Raw genomic sequence first — 18,007 nt, 5'->3', positions numbered from 1 at the left:
TTTTCATGCTGAAGCGATTTGCTTTACGAATAAATACAGTAAAAATATAAGATCTATCAAACTTGTGAAAGGATATGCAACTGAGAGAAGAGGACTAACATAAGTACCTACTCAATCAACAGCAGTTTGGCCCTAAATTATAGCAATTATTCGCTTGCGATTTAGACCAATGTTTAGTTCAATGTTAGTATGTTTCACAACAGTTTAAATTCTACAATTATTCGCTCTTTAAAAAAAATTGCGGCTTATTGCAGGAAAACAGACATGTAACATAACAACATAAGTAAACGGAGATAATTCTACGCAGACCCTACAAAGTATTATTTACTAATATATAAGCATTAAAACTTTGAAAAATAAAACCCACTCGATGCTTACCCATAAACAAGCCTAGTTCAGTCGGCTAGTATAGGTAAAACTGGCCCATAATATTTATTTCGTGAAGTAATAAAGAGTAAAGAAAGCTTGGTTCGATGTGACTTGCCCCAGGTCATGTTCTGCGCTCCGCGCCTACCTTCCCGGCTGCCGCTAGTTAGCCCACGACACTCGCTCGCCCCTCGACTGCACTCGTGGCTTGTCGAGTGCACTTGCCCCTAGATCGTTACTTTTCCCAGCTACTCGCCGACCTCTTACCTTCGCGAGTTTGTTAATGGAAACGAAATGTCTTAATGAGCTTTGTAACGAGACCGTTATTTATTTTATTGACGCGTTTTACTTAGGTATATTGTCAATTCATATCATATGTCAACATAACATTTGGAGTTTACTATACGATAAGCGATATGTGGTAGGGTAATGTAGCTAAGGATTTTTTTACATATTGAACTAAGTAAGTGCTGTTCTAAGATATCACAAAAAGGGTTAAGGAAATTCTAATGTATAGTTAAGAACTGTTGTCACGTAATACTATATAGTTCGTAAACAACAATTCATTAATTATGTAGTGCATTGCAAGTAAAACCTAGAAGCAAATTCTTTAGGGCCCCTTATAAAGAAAACTAAGATAGAGGAGCGAGCTCGTTACGACGGGCGGACGTCCGGTCGGAAGGGCAGCCATTGTTCAGGCGCCATATTGAAAAGATGATGCGCCCTCAGAGCACGATAATGGGGCTAGCGGGTGCGGGCTAGCCTGCTATCACCGACGGACGGGTACATTGTTAGAGGAAATAGCCAACATGTTCAAATATCGACGGATCTGCCCCGTTCGCTCGCATAAGAATGCCGTAGAATAAAAATAAGCCACCTTTACCGTGTATAATACACCGCGCTCCGCTCGCATTCTGCTGGAATCTGGAATGGTTATTTTGAACCCTTCAGACTGGTGAATTTAATTTAACGGTAGATACCTAGTCAAGGTAAAATACGTAGCGAGATTTTTCTGAATGTTACAACACAATATTATGTATGGGGAATGTAGTAACAGTATGATACGCAAATGCATCTAACAAGAAAATTAAGAGCCAACAGGAGCTAAGATGTAAATATTTTAGGTAAATATACCCGTCTCGCTAACGGAAGCGGCTCCTAAAACTAGTGCGATAAGGACAAGGCGAAAAATACTGCGTAAAAATATCAAAAATCGAGGTTTCGTACTCGACTGTTTCCTCCTCCAAAACTTAACCAATCGTAACCAAATTTGGAAGTGTAAATGATTATGACATTATCTGTGTCGGACCGTTTTGCTTTTTTGACTAATTGATGTCAGTTTTGAATAGCACGCCTCTCACTGCGGCATAGTCAATTAGGCCATTTTGGCCATTTTTGAAGGGCTCTAGCGCCTTAAAAAACAAAAATATCAAAAAAAGCAAAACGGTCCGACACAGATATTGACAATATTAATCAGTTTTGAAAAAATCATTGCTATAGCTTCAAAACCCACGGAGGAAACAGTCGAGTACGTTTGTATGGAGAAATGACCACTCCTGTTGGCTCTTAAAGTTTTCTCTGTATGATAAAATCCTGAATATCACTCTATTTATTTTCCTTTACTTACCTAAGTATATAAATAACGCCATATACATAAGATAAGATAAGATAAAAGATAGTTTATTCAAGTAGGCATAATTACAATGCGCTTATGAACGTCAAATAAAGCTAGGTAGACCGGCTCACATTACGCTAAAATACCTCCCTACCACCACATGTACCTTCACCCGTGTTTATCACCCACCCACACTAGAAATCGTGATACTAATAACTCTTATATGTTAACACTGATATTGATTAACTTTAATCATCAGAATCATAAGTTGCCTTTATTTACTCCACTCGGCGCATTTACATCTCGATATATACGTTGCTCCAACCCTAGTCAATCTATGAGGCATAAGTGCAAGCACACTTAAGATTTTGTTCCAACGTGACAAACTATGTACTTGCTTAAACCCCATGGACAAACACTAATCGACCGATGTCGAAGCCCTACCTACCTGTTACACTATCACGGGAAAAAGCAGAATTTATTTTCCTTGCTTTTTACGCAAACTCTTAATATGATTTCTTTGCACGCAGAAATCTGTGAAGACCCAGAATTCCCGCGCCCCTACATGATGAAACGCCCCGACCCGCACGAGAGCTTCTACGCTGCCACCGACATCATACACCATGTGAGTTTTTATTCCTTTACTATTAAATATCATATAAAAAGTCTCAGAGCGGTGTACAATTTACTTACAGTCGTCCTTATATAATAGCAGTTAGTTGACAAACCAAGTGTACTAGTGTCAACCGTCATGGCGGAACCGTGTTCTAAATATGCGCTCAAGTGTTTTAAAATCTACACGCATTAAATATGTAATGCAATGCAAATCCTTTCATACTCATGTTTGAGACAGTCTCTCATGCATAGTGCTCTGAATATAATTGTTTGTTTATATTTTTTAAACTATCTTCAGTTGTGAGTAGTGATTTATATTTATTTATATATTAAATCATCACAATGTAGGTACACGAAAGGTCACGTGGATAAATAACAAGAGCTATCGCGGCAATTAGGCACAAATCAAGTTAAATAAAGCAGCGTCGTTACGTTGAAACACGATTTCGAATAGCGATATTCAAAATGCACGACTGTTGTAGCTGGGCCCCCGTGAGGACGTGCTGCCTGCCCAGATCTAATAACCGGCAAGGTCCTTGTTTTATTGGAAATGCAATTTGCATAATATTGAACCTTCAGATTCCGATATTTCACGTCGGAAGCATTTTTATTGAATCAAACAATCAGTGCAACAGGTCAGATTTTAGCTTAACTTAAATGATTATGTATTAATTTTCAAGTATTCCTTTGTGCCCGTTTAAATTCCATACTACCGTAATTTTTCACGCCTGATTGTAAAGTTTTATGATTTCCCTTCATTTGTTTACACCTGATGGTGATCATGACTAACATACGAGTGTACGTGTAAATTGCAACATCGCTCACATTGTAGTATACTAATTCACCGGTGGACCCTCCCGCCCGTGATTTCCCTAGAGAGTATCGTATTGTGACGCCGCGGGGAGTGGCAAACCTGCTCATCGTTCATTTGTAATGAGCACAGTTATTTAACACGTTATTTGTTTGTTTGTTTCCGTTCAAATTCCAGTGTTAACGGTTTAGGCATTTTCATAACTGTGTTACCTGTAAATGCTGTAAAGTTTGTGTCGAACGCCATATAGGTTCTTCGAATTTAAACTACGAGTAGGTACAAGTTAAATTGGTTAAAGTGTTCTATTACTCGTATGCTTATATTAGCTTCATTATTTTCCACTTTAACAACTTGTGGGCATTAGAATAATATGTAATCGGGACTCAATCAGATAGCTAGCATACGTTAGTCAATTGGATCGCGCATAGACCGTTGTATAATTATTGGTGAAATTGATTGGCATATATCGGTAGTAGGCACGGTACATATATAAATAAAAAATAAAAAAAAATAAAAATAAAAATCGTTTATTTCAGACTAAGTATGTCCATAGAGATGTTAGTTGTATTACAAACTTAAAAAAGGCTATGTTAGTTAAAAAACAGCAACAAAAAAAAAAAAAAAAAAAAAACAAAATTAATTTGAAAAAAAAAGGTTCCACTGACAGGAGCAGGTAGTAGATATTTTTATTCACTACCTGGTCCTGCCAATGACAACCTCCACCCAGTACTTGGTTAGCGGACAGTCCAGGCGTTCCGCCAACACCCTCAGCATACTGTTGCTGCTGCCACGCACCCGCCTTAGCATCGAGGCAATTCTTTTCCGCCTTATAGCGAAAAAGTCATCCGCCCGCGCCTCGGCAAACATGGCTGATGCACTGCAGTGCTTCGGCAGCCTCAGCAGCATCCTGAGGATGTTATTGTACTGCACCCTTAAGGTGTTATAGGACCTCTGCGTAAAGCTTACCCACAGGCTGCACGTGTAAAAAGTTTGACAATATGCTTTAAAGAGCGTCAACTTGACTTGATCGTTACAACGTGCAAACCTGCGGGCAAGCATATTCCCCCTCACTGCCATCGCCCTTCTTTCCCTCTCCAGGTCCAGATCGTCATTTAGTTCAGCAGTTAGCATGTGGCCCAAATACTTAAACTGGTTCACTATCTTAAGGGACTCGCCCCCCAGCATGATCTTAGGCGGGGTGTTTGGGTTATATTTTTTTGCCTTAAAAATAAGCACCTCACTTTTATTCGCATTATATTTAAGACCATGCTGTAGAGCGTAGCCCTCGCACACTCTAAGTAATCTCCTAATGGAGTCAACCGACGGTCCCAGCAGGACCATGTCGTCTGCATAACTTATGTTATTGAAACAGATATCACCTATATGACAGCCGACATGCGTCCTGCTGAGCCGTACTATCAGCTCATTCACATATAGGCTAAATAGGACGGGGGATGACAACCCCCCCTGCCGTACACCACATTTCAGCCTGTACACCTCAGAGTCTACCCCAGCCCATCTTACGCGATTGACCTGGCTGCTGTACCAATATTTTAATAAAGCCACGCACTCCCTAGGTAGATCGGTTTTCTGCAGCTTGTCCCACAATATGTCGTACACAACCAGATCAAAAGCTTTGGACAAGTCTAGAAAACACGCATAAATAGGCGTGTTTCTGTCCTTGTAGTACTTGACAGCCTGCTTAACGCACAAAATCGCACTTTCCGTCGACAGACCTGGCCTGAAGCCGAATTGAGCGTCGTGAATTTTAATATGTTTACAAAGCTGCGCGTTAATCAGGCTGTCAAGCACCTTCGCTAGTACAGTGGCCAGAGAAATAGGTCTGTAATTCCCCATGTCCGAAAGATCACCCGTCTTGTTTTTGACCAACGGAATTACCACTGTACTAGTAAGTTGCTGGGGCAGATAGGCGTGCCTCATACACAGCGTGAAGAACATTGCCAGCACCCGCGGCAAGTGTACCCCAGCGTACTTGAGGTGCTCGATGCTGAGCCCGTCATGTCCCGGTGATTTACCCCTTTGCATGCTTTTAATGATTTTATCAACCTCACTAGCTGTAAATCTCAGGGAGCATTCACCCGTGCCCGTCTCAGCATCTCTCACCTCCCCCACAGTTGAACACAGCAAGGGACTTACGGCAAATACCCTGCTGAAATTATCTGCGATAGCCTTTCTGTCACTCTCTCCCCCCACGCTCACAGGGACCCCTGGCTTCGTGTTAAGTTTATTTGTGTTTTTCCAGAAAGCTTTAAAGTCCTTAGCTGTCCGGTTAGAGGCAAGAATATCACACTTAATTTGTTCTTGCCTGTCCTGACACCATTTCAGCTTGGACTTAAAAAGCTTTCTGGCTTCACACATGTCCCGGTAGACTGGACCTATTTTAGGTCTGTTCGCAGACACCCACACTAGAAATTTCTCTCTGGCATCCCTGTGAGCATGAGCCACGTACCTGTTCCATCCGGCCACCTGTCTACAGTGTTTCCCCTGCTTTTTCTTGCTAGACTTTTTCGCTGCCTCCGTCAGGGTATTCACTATATAACTATGCATATTATCTAGTACTACTTTATGATTAGAGTCGCTACATAGCTTATCCGCGCATGACGTTAGCTCAGCAGGAAAGTCCAGCAATTTTAACTTCCTGTGACAGATTGCCTGGTAGAGCTCGACTTGAGCTGCTTCTCTTTCACCCCAAAATACGCCCTCATTCCGTGACGTAGAACTATCGCATACAATTTCAACTTTTTCCAGGTCACACTCTATTATAAGCGGCAGATGATCGGACCAATACACGTCGTATTCAACCCTGACATTTCGCACAGTTTTTCTCGCTGCCTCTGTGACAATGCAGTGATCCAACCATCTGTCACACCCATGGGCTTCACTCGTAAAAGTATACGTCTTAGAGTCAGTGCCCAACAGCTCAAGATCTATACAATGCCACCTTTGTGTTTCACAAAACTGCAATAGTTCATTGCAAAAAAGCTCATTGGGATGCGCATTAAAGTCACCTAAAATGTACACTGCCGCAATACCTGGATTATCCTGACTAATGGCACTAATTTCACTCATGCACTCCGTGAATAACGGTAAATTATCCGGGGCATTTACTGGCATATATACAGTAAAAATTAGCACCTCAGTATTTGCCCTTGCTATCTTAATGGCCGCTAGCCGCGCACTACCGCACTTCACCACCGATACGTCCTTAAACACCGTTTTCCTCCATAGTACAGCAACTCCTCCGTGCGGACGCCCAGTTAGCAAGCCGGCTCCGCAGTCGACCGCAGTAGTTCCTGTGTACGCGAAGTCGTTGTGTACCGTACCGAGCAGTGGCAAATCGTGCCCTAACAGCCATGTTTCTTGCAGCAATAGGACATCAGCTAATTCACATAACTCCCTTACTCCTTCTAACGACCTCTTTAGCGACTTACAGTTAAAACTTATCATCCTGCTTACACTACTACTCATTTCGCTTCTAAAGTTCCAAATCTCCACTCTCATCGTCTTGGCTCGACCGCCTATCCTGCCTATCTCTGACGATAAAGCGCCTGAAATAGACACCCTGGGGCCACAAAGATTCATCCATAAATATGTCTAATTTTGCACTCGAGACGAACAACTTATAAGAGTTATAATCCCTCTGTCTCCTTGTTCTCACTTTAACTAAGGACACTACTTCTTTAGTTTTATGCTTAATATATTCCTTGATGTCGTTCTCAGACACGTCCTTATGCACATTGTATATAAACAAAGGTATCTTATCCTCCGCCGCTTTAAACTTTAGATTAACGGCAGGTTCCGCATTACCTTTACACCCAATAAATCTGTTTCTATATTTTCTTCTTTGAACCTTTTGCCATTCCTCGTCCACTTTTTGCGGTTTCCATTGCTCCCCATTCTTCAACAAAGCCGCAAATGTTTGTTTATCATTGTTTTGCCCCGCTCCGCATACCTGTTCCTTTGCCGCTGACAGATGATTCACCTTATCTAAGTCCATATTTTGCTGCACCGGAATTTCAACCTTATTGCCAGTTAACTTGGTCGATAACGGCTCCACCTCATACCTCTGTCCCTCACTCGACCGGTTCGGCGCAGTACAATCGGGCGATAGCTCGTCTACGTCATCGTTCGCTTGCGGTAATGCCTCTGCGCCTCTAGTCGGCCAACTAATCTGCGCTGCCGCCTGACCTTGGCGCGGTGAATGCAACTCGGCCCGGTCGTTGCCCTCTGACTCGCGCGGTGATCTATCGCCTAGCGACAATATACCCATCGGGCCGCTGTTTAGCAAGTATGCACCGCGCTTTGTATTAACGTTCGCTTGCCCTCGCACTAGAGATGCATATTTACGTTCATTCCACTTGCTTTCTAGGTCTTCCAACTGTTTGTTAGTGGCATATGTGCATTTAATTTCCAGTACTTCCTGTTTTAGCCTAGCTATGTCTTTCAATAAAGCCGATGCGTCTAAAAAATCAAACGTAACGGCCGGTAACTTGCTTAAATCTCTGGCTACAAATGTAGGAAGTAGCTCACAGTCTACCTCTCTAAACACTAGCATTATATCTTCTAGGTCCCTCTCCGTTTTTCCCACATTTCGTCTTAATATTTTCTTCTTTCCTGTCTCATTTATGGCGTCAAAAAGCAATGTTTTCGCCTCACTTATTTCTGCCTGATTAAAAGCAGACAGGCAAATACGTTTCATGCTTTCATTGTCCATCAAACCCGTCTTGTTTTGCACATAAGTCAACAGTTCAGATACACATAGGTTACAATTAACGCACTTTAACGTCTTTGAAGCCATTTCGTCGCGCAACAAACACGCACTCACACACCCGTTCGCGATCGCGTGCGCGCGCAAACGAATAATATAGAATGCATTCAACGGCCATAATGAACTTCGGTGAAACGGACAGGTGGGATATTGGATTAGCTTCTAGGTAAGCTTGCCTTTCATGCGTAGTAATTACACTGATATTATACCAGCTCGGGCTTTTCCATGTAACACCACAACACAACAGAGCCCAATAATATTATTTTTGATTAAAATGCAGTAGAACCTTGATATGCTGAAATTCTAACTTGTTAACACGAAATAAGATACTTTCTCCTTCCCTTCATAATCATAAGACCTTAACTATCCAGTACAATTTTAACCTCCGTAACTCGAGAAATGAATTTCGGGTTGATTGATAGGTATATAAAACATTGACAAATAAACTCCACAACCTTTATCATAATATAGATTTAAATCAGAAGCATGCCGATAAGAAATGATCAACTTTGAAGTCATGGAAATTAATCCCACTAGTTTTGTTTTAAGTGGCCTCTTCAAAGACAGACCATGACTTTGAACATTGAGACCACAAAGGCTTGTCAACAGCTTTGCGGCGGTGACATCAATCAGATATAATCATATCTGACCCCAGGCGCAGGTTTCCTGAAGAGGTAGTTAGACAACAATGATTTGCATTGTTATTTGAATAGACACGCAAATGTTTTACGGATTTCTTAAGAGGAAAGGTTCTAAATATTTCTAGGGTTCCGTAGCCAAATAGCCAAAAATATAAGATTTAGATTAATTTGCTTGCCATAGATTCATGCCAATAAGAAAATTAAGTTGCTTTCGTAAACCTAGTGCCTACACCAATTCTTGGGATTAAGTTGCCGAGCCAACACCACGCTTCCTTAGCGAGACGTGACTAAAACCCGGAACAAACGCTAACTGTAAAGTAATCATTATTTATTTAAGTATTTGTTCGTCCGTCACAAATTAACAAGCAACTCTTCAGTTTGAACAACTCGCTTAATAACAATCTGTTACAATTCAACTGAAGTGAGCAAGACAAGCGCCGCAATCAAACCCTTAGCTAAGCGTTATTTCGGCATAATCTTGCAGACAGCAAACATAAACACGAATCCGCAAACAAGTGGAAACCACCCCACACTAACATTTGCCAAACATAACAGGAAGCCACAACTAGCGAATATCAACAATTACTTTGAGCAGAATCAGTGGTCCGAAAGTGAGCTGCGATACTTGACTAAAGCGTACTATTTGACTAAGCACCTAACTCAATACAATGAGCAGTCAGTCAGAGACAGACATATTGTTCCCTCACGGCTATGTAAATAAACAAGAGCATCTTCTTCAACTAATTAAAGGTCGACGATACATGGCCCACTGAGCAGTCAACGTTGACTGTCCACTCAACCATCTCGCCTGCGGTGACAACGAACATGGGAATCTAATATTAGTTAATAAATGACTATAGAATTCATTCATCTACGCATAACATTGTTGTACTGGTTGTACAAAGCGACTGCCTTGTTTAGCAAATATGTGCTCTTGATTGTTTCGATGCATAATGAGGAAGGCTACGTATTGGGTTATTGTAGATAAGTTAAATGCGGCCAAACCCGTCTGCGGAAAATTCCGTACACGAGCGCGTTCTTCAAACAATAGTTCCTATACCATTGTTAACTTCATCGACAAAGCACCGATTCCTTTTAGTTTCAGCAGTCAAATCAGATGTTCTCTAATTCTATAGTCGAGAAAAAGAAAACTACGCTAGCCGAATTCACTTATGCCTATTTATGCATGTAAGAAAAAAATATCCAACCCACACCATTAGGAAGCCTGAAGATTAATTTGTTTTTTATGAGCAGCAGAGTATATTAACCGAACTACTAAGTATTATACTTTTTTATTCAATGAGAATCCTCCCCATAGCTTCTCTGTATAAATAGATACTTAATTAATATTATTACTTCCTAGAACGGTCTCACTAACTATATGACGCAAAGGGTGTTATTATAATTACGCTACATATGGAGCTGATCTGACGATGCGGTCGCGACATGGTTGTAGGTCCCTACTCTGCAAGAAATAAACGTTAGCAATTTTAATTTTGCGCTCTTCGAGGAGAGAATTAATAAATATGTAAAATAAGTAATGTAGGTACTGGCGGCACTAAATGCGTTTATGATAAAAATATGTTTTTACAAGCTTTTATTTAGTTTCACCTGTCCCGTTGTCGATCTGTAATCAAATCTTGCAAGTTAAATTTGATCCACTTTCCGGTTTCCGATGAAGCTGAAAATTTGCATCATATGTAAGTCGGGTGACAATGCAATATTATGGTACCATCGAGCTGATCTGATGATGGAGACACGAGGTGGCCATAGGAACTCTGTGATAAAACAACGCAACCTAATTGTGTTTGGGGTTTTTAGAAATGTCTCGATGAGTATTAGTTGCCTGTGGAAAGAAAAGTACAGTCAGCGATAAAAGCTTGTACCAAAAATGAATTTTTTATCAAAAACTTATTTATTACAACTTTTTTTACATTATACTACCGTAAAAAAATAATTTTAACTCAAACTAATATTGGGAATCTAGTTTTTATTAGGGAGAAAGTTTCACTTAAAACGTGTTTTCTTTGTAACGTACCTATTGTTTTATTTTTTAGTACTTTTCTCAGTATCGTCTTAAAATCGTAGCAATAGGATAAGCCGCCGCCGGGGAAGGCTGTGGGCGAGGGCGAGAGTTAAATTTATAACCGTAGCTCCGTTCCGTTCATTACGCAGAACCCCACTCTTTAGCTACAATTACCTACAAAGCTATTCTAATGTACTTGCACCTCCCTAGAACCTCCGCAATAATACGCTCTAATACAATTTACTAGTCTACAGATGTCATTTGTTTCAATCTAGTACTCTATCTAGGTTTTCCATTTTTACATGTTATGATTAGATAAGGAAGCAAAGTTGTTGTTTACTCTTCGTGTTTCTTAATATTTAGACTATTTGACACCCTAGTAAGCGAAATAGGTAGTATTAGGTAGGTAGGTACACCAAAAGAGTGGAATCTTAAATGCAACTTTTCAAACTGACTTCAAAGAATAGAGACTTTTCTATCGGGTATGGTGAAAAGTAAAACATAATAATTAGTAAACTGCAATTCATTCCATTAGCTACTTAATCCTTTATAATCATATTTAACTTCATTTTTTGTCCTAATCGCGTTTAACTCTTAAATGGCCTCTTACTTATTTAAAAGAGATACAAATCGGGGCGATATATCGCAACAGATAGCTTATATGTATTACAGTCATCGCCCGCATAACTGCGGTGTCCATTCAAAATGTATATAAAAAAATGGTATGTAAAACGTGAACATGCATCCGGTTAGTGTGTGAACAAGAACTAAACACGCGACATGATTAAATTTCGACCGTGCCATAAAGTATTAATATGAGTCTTCCCGGCCATGGCCGTAAACTGCGCCCTCTAATTTGTTTACCGCGAGCAGGTGTCGCGGCGCTTCTTCGGCCCAATATTCCGCATTACTTACCTATGTTCACAAGAATTCTGTGTCAGCCTCTTGTTCCAAATATAAAAGTTTTTTTTTTAATCTCTGGAAACTAACACGCTCTTTTAATTCCATTTAAAGTCGATCCTCACGGTTTGAATTCATGGTTTTATCATGAATCAACGTTCATTGTTTTCAAAAATATCATACCCAGCTTCAGTAGATAATAAAGCGTGGTCGTGCCAGATAGCATCTAGTGATCTACCCAGCACGACCTCGACCAGGCGTGGCTTACTCCGCGATTTCGTCGCTTTGCTACAGGTAGCTAAAAGTACATCCGTTCCGCCCCAATTTTGGGGAAAGCCATAAGCCGCGCGTGGCGCTGTCGCCACCTAGCGGCCATATCTGTGCTGATCGTAACAGACGCGTTTTGTTAGAGAGTGAGTGTTCTGTACTTACTTAGTACTATTATTTATTCTGTGCTTCGACCCCAATGTCACCTTGCCTAAAACGTATGAGTACGTTTTGTTTATATACAAGCACGTAAGAGTAAATTTTATTTCGTGAATTTGCACCGCAAAAGAAATTACAAAATCTTAGTGCTGTGGGTATAGCATCACACCAATGGCAACGTGTGACAAGAAAATGTTGCTTCACCCAGATACGTAGGTATAGCCAGGATCTCCTTCACCGGTATTATAATAATCATTTGTCAATATTAGGTATTGTTGATCTTTTCTCCTTCTCCTTGGAAGGTTTCTAATGAACATTGACTAGAATATGTTTGCAGTTTTTACTGTACCATCTGCCTAATACTAGTTTATTATTGCAATGTCGCATCAATAATTAGTGATAAATAAATCCAAACCTACGAAGCACTGAAAATCTTAAAAACTTTGAAACAAGTAGGTAAACGTAAACAAATACAAAGTAAAACAGTCTCCAAACATATAATAAATTAAACCTTTAATACTTCTAATACATCGCACATAAATACATAGAAAGCTAATTACGACATCGTGTTACTTGAAAACACAAGCAAATAAAAGGAAAACATCGTACGTACGTACATAAAAGCTAGAGAGCGGGACTCAGGTGTTTTCAAGTCTGGCCTCCATTTCTCAAAGTGAATCCACGGTGCGGGCCGTATTTTATAATGACACGGGGAGTTTGTGTTGTGCTACAGCAACGAATACTGCCCACTCAAGGATTAAGGGACAGGATGTTACTATTTTTTTCCTAGTTTCAGCATGTCGAGATGTAACAGTATAATATCCTAAAAGTAAATATATTAATATTCAATAGTGGTTATTGGAAGTTGAAAATTTGCATACATATGTAAGTCGGATGACATTGAATTAAGTATTATGGTACCATTGAGCTGATCTGATTATGGAGACAGGAGGTGGACATAGGAAGTTTGTGATAAAACAACGCAGCTTAATTGTGTTTGGGGTTTTTAGAATCGTCTCGATGAGTATTAGTTGCCTATGGAAAGAAAAGTACAGTCAGCGATAAAAGCGCCGCCGCAGAGCGCAAAGTGGACGCGTTCAATTTACTTACAGGGTCGTGTTGTACGGTTGCGTTCGTGGCCCACAAATGGTCTCGCCGGAAGACCAGCGCTGACTTTCGGGTTAGCATTATGCTGAGGCGGGACCATTTCGTGGTAAACTATAATTTAAGTTTAAAATATACTTTTTGTAATACGTTTGTATGAAATGTAGTGTTAATTTATCGCCACTCGTTTCGAATTTCCTCTTTTCCGCACTTGTATAGTAAATACGAGGGGCGTTCAAAATATTCTCGGTATTGATATCTTACAACCTCTTCTAAAATTTCTTTCGTTACTGGCCGCTAAGGTTTATTCATTGACATTAAAAAAAAGTATAATTCGAACCGAGATGTTCTTTTGTTTTTCTGCAATTGCTGAACAAACATGAACATCATGTGGGAATTGACAATGTTAACTAAATTAGAACATCGATGCGTGATAAAATTCTTGACAAAACAGGGTAAAAATCAAAAAACCATAAAAGAGGAAATGGATTGTGTTTACCGTGAGTCTGCTCCTTCTTTATCTACCATTCAAAAGTGGTCAAGCGAGTTTAAACGTGGAAGGGAGAGTGTTGAAGACGACCCTAGACCTGGCCGGCCTGTAGTAGCTACTTCACAAGAAAATATTGATAAAGTGGAAAAACTTATATTGGAAGATGGTCGAGTGAAGGTAAAATCTATAGCACAAGTAACCAATCTCTCTATTGGTACCGTACATGATATTATCCATGACCATCTTAATATGTCAAAAGTAAGTGCAAGATGGGTTCCGCGAATGCTGACTCGGCTTCAAAAAGACATGCGTGTAGCTTGTTGTTCCGATTTTATTGACCTGTGCGGTGAAAATCCTGATGAGGTGCTGCAAAGAATAGTTACTGGAGATGAAACCTGGGTTCATCATTATGACCCAGAGAGTAAACAAGAGTCCATGCAGTGGCACATTAAGGATTCAGCTCATCCCAAGAAGTTCAAGGTCATCCCTTCAGCTGGCAAGGTCATGGCCACGATATTTTGGGATTTTGAAGGAGTATTACTGATCGATTATAAAGAAAAAGGTGTAAATATCACAGGACAGTACTACGCTAACATTCTACGTCAATTAAAGGATGCAATCAAAGAAAAGAGGCGAGGAAAGTTAACCAAAGGTGTTATGCTTCTGCATGACAACGCCCCCGTCCATACTGCTCATATTGCCAAGGCAGCTATTGTTGAATGTGGGTTTGAAACTGTTACTCACCCACCGTATAGTCCGGACTTAGCCCCCAGCGACTTCTTTTTGTTCCCCAATCTTAAAAAGGATCTGCGTGGAAATAAATTTTCCGATGATGAAGCATTGAAGGCGGCAGTGGAGGAGCATTTTTACACCCAAGATAAAAAATATTTTTATGCAGGATTAAAAAAAATAATTGATCGATCTTTTAAGTGTATGAACATAGGGGGGGTGTATATTGAAAAATAAAAATATCAAACTTTTCGTACTTGTTTGTTTTCATTCTCATACCGAGAATATTTTGAACACCCCTCGTAACTATATTAAGTCGAACTATAATTTTTACTATTTTTAGTCATAAAATACACTCTACAGAGAAGCTTGAACACTTAGTCAAAATATTAAAAAAACTACGTTATTACATTGTACCTACCAATAGAATATTTTGTTTTTCTACTCCAGCACTTAAATGTGTCAATTAAATGACTGACAGTGATATCTAAAGCAATGTCATTTGAATGCTTTGTCTATAGGCTCATAAGATGACTGCTAGCAGTCATCTTATGAGTATAATACAACTGCTTTATTTTTTTTAAAGATACAAGTTCCGATCATCTTGATTGAAAGAGGTATGTTTTCATTTACAATAATAACTCTTTTTTTTTTTTTTTGCTGCAGCTGTCATAGAAAAAGTAATGTATGCAACAGCTCATAATTGGTTCTTAAAATTCAAGGGTCTTTTATTACAAAACTCGACTACGTCTCGTTTTGTAACTTCGACCCTTGAATTTTAAGAACCCTTATTATATCACTGTTGCATAAACTACTATTATATATGTCCATGTGAACCAAAATGTGTTATTAATTTACGCATATTTTGTTCAGGATCTTTAGATCTCATTTGTATCTATGGTCTGCGCACGGACTCTGAGGGATCGTAGAGGATCCAATAACGACCAGTGTGAGGGCATTTGGTACGGCACACTGTCTCCCACTTACACCCAGGGGCCCAATGTAATTCGAAAAACTGTAAGAAACTGCAATAGCTATGCTAGCAAAGGTGACGATAGATGGTATGGGATACCCATACCATTCGTGCATTTTAAATTGTAAAATTTATATGTACTTAGTTTGACCTTACCAAAAATAAATGTATGGAAGCTAGGCTACGTCTAACCAACCTCACTTTTTGTCAGTAAGGGTAAGATTCCATTTCTGACCGCAGCTGCACTACTGGTACTGAACGCGTCGCTGTTACTGTCAATTTCCATAGTAAAATGAACAGTAGTGCAGCTGCGGTTGGAAATGGACTGTCACCTTAAGCAATAGTAATTACAGCCCGGAGTTATTTAACCTTAATCTTCTGAGCAAGAATGTGAAGTTGTCTGCTAGTCCTATATCAGCAGTGAGAGCACTTAGACGCCAAATGATGTAACGAAGCTAATTGCGAATACTACACGACTTGTTTAAAAATCCCGCGCGAACTTAATTAATGCTTTTTCACGAGAGCACCTGAGACCAGTGCTTAATTCATAATTACAGCCTAGTGTGCGGCGTAATAACGGGGGTGTTTGTTATCATATGTTGGCATTTTCAGACAATATATCGCCCGCGAGGTTCCGAGGAGAGAGCAGTAATGGGTGAAACTGTTACTTAAGAATACAATTATACAAATTGTGGTCTGTAACAGGAGATACTATTTTATCAGTAATAATAATATATACATATAACCAATAAAAAATAATACGAAGAGTGACTAGGTATTGTTTTTTTTTTCTATGGGTACCAGGGATCCCAAAGGGAAGGTTACCCAATAAATTAGCCCTTACAGTTCTTAGACAACTGAAAACCACATTTGCAGCTCTATGAGATACGATACGATCATTTATTGATAAAATATTTTTACATGTAAAGTCTTAATACTATATTCAATTCAATTCAATTCAATTCTTTATTGATAAAAACATAATTTTACACGTCAGGTAAGTACCTACTTAAAATATATCACAATATGCATTATTTGAAAGTAATTTGGTTAACTAACCAGTAAAGTTGCTATAAGTTATAAAAATCAATTTAATGTCACATATGTAGTCTGGTGCTCGAAAATAGGCGTTCAACGAGTAATAGGCCTCAGCCACTAGTTTTTTTTTTTTTTTAAGTTTATTTTTAAACGAGCTGTAGGTAGTGGTATTTCTAGACTCCTACAACTGTTGATTTCTACTGCCGTTAGCTCTTCTTCTCATAAGTTTGCCAACCCCTTGCTACTGGAAACGTAACAAATATATGTCAATAGTGCCAATATACACATACATACCTAAATGTTCCGTTCTTAAAATATAAGCAAGTTTTACACGAAGATATGTATTTACAATACTGAATAATAAATTGTACAGATGTAAATACCTGGTATTGTTAATGTAAGTGTAAGTTGGGCGCCATACATCTGCAGCTGCACACTGCAGCGATAACTTAACCGCTGGTTCACTCGCCGTATAAAATATTCAGTAGCAAATAGACGCAGTCCTATTATTACATACAAACCATTTCATGGCAATTTCCCTTTGTTTTCCTTTGGATATTATTGTTCATTTTTAGAGAACAGTTTTTTTTTGTGTGTTTGTTTTGACTACAATTTGTTTAGCTCCGAAATAGCCGTCTTTCTAAATACCATTTACTAAAAATATATTTTTAACAATAATATAATACTTCATCATACTTGTTGGGCACAGGCCTCCTCTTTTGCACGAGGGTGGGGCTATAGTCCTTGTTCATTAATAGGTACCTATGAATTTCTTCGCAGATGTATGCAGGATTCTTTACGGTGTTTTTCTGGTAAATATCAAGTGATATTTTGTACGTACCTAAGTTCCGAAAAATTCTTGAGTACGAGACCGTTCGAACCCGCGGGCTCCGCATTGAAAGTCGCACGGCCACCAACGCTTAGATATTACAGTAATCATTTGGATAGGTATTAAAAAACCTATATCATATAAAGCAACTTTTACATTAGCATTTTCATCCAAAATGGTAGCTGGGAAAGTCACAAAATGAAATACTTTAGCAACCATTGTTGGGGTCGAGCAAAATGAGAGTGCACTAAATGATACCCTTTGAGGCAAATACCAACTTAGATAATGAGAATTTTCACCGGGAGAACGGGATTTGTAATTTTAACTTGAAACCTAGCGAACCCTTAACTTTAACATTGAACTTTGTTTAAAATTAATGAGCCATAAGGAAATCAAATTGCTGCAGTATACGTACTGTTGTTTCAAGAGATTGGAGAAATATTTTAATTGAGCTGCATAACAATGTAGTACTTAACTTACATATTACATTAATTAAATACTCAAAGGCCTACAGTTACCTAAGTCTAATTGTTACTTAGTTTTCATTTTACAGTGGGTAATTAATGACGTTATTGCAACTTCAACTTCAACTTCTTCAACTTCAACATTTATTCAGCAAATAGGCCACAAGGGCACTTTTACACGTCAACATTGA

The 18,007-nt window shown here is 39.2% G+C and overlaps 1 protein-coding gene across 1 annotated transcript in view; it reads left to right on the top strand.

Moving 5' to 3' along the window:
* The window catches only part of LOC134661163 (epithelial discoidin domain-containing receptor 1-like), a 165,902-nt gene that overhangs the window by 118,960 nt on the left and 28,935 nt on the right, over positions 1 to 18,007 (top strand). The window contains exon 12 of the mRNA XM_063517119.1: positions 2,512 to 2,606. Coding sequence (XP_063373189.1) covers positions 2,512 to 2,606 — 95 coding nt within the window. The remainder of the gene's footprint in view (positions 1 to 2,511; positions 2,607 to 18,007) is intronic.

The sequence above is a fragment of the Cydia amplana genome, chromosome Z (assembly GCF_948474715.1).
Source record: "Cydia amplana chromosome Z, ilCydAmpl1.1, whole genome shotgun sequence".
NCBI classification, from domain to species: Eukaryota; Metazoa; Arthropoda; class Insecta; order Lepidoptera; family Tortricidae; genus Cydia; species Cydia amplana.
This window is presented reverse-complemented; position numbering and strand designations above follow the sequence as displayed.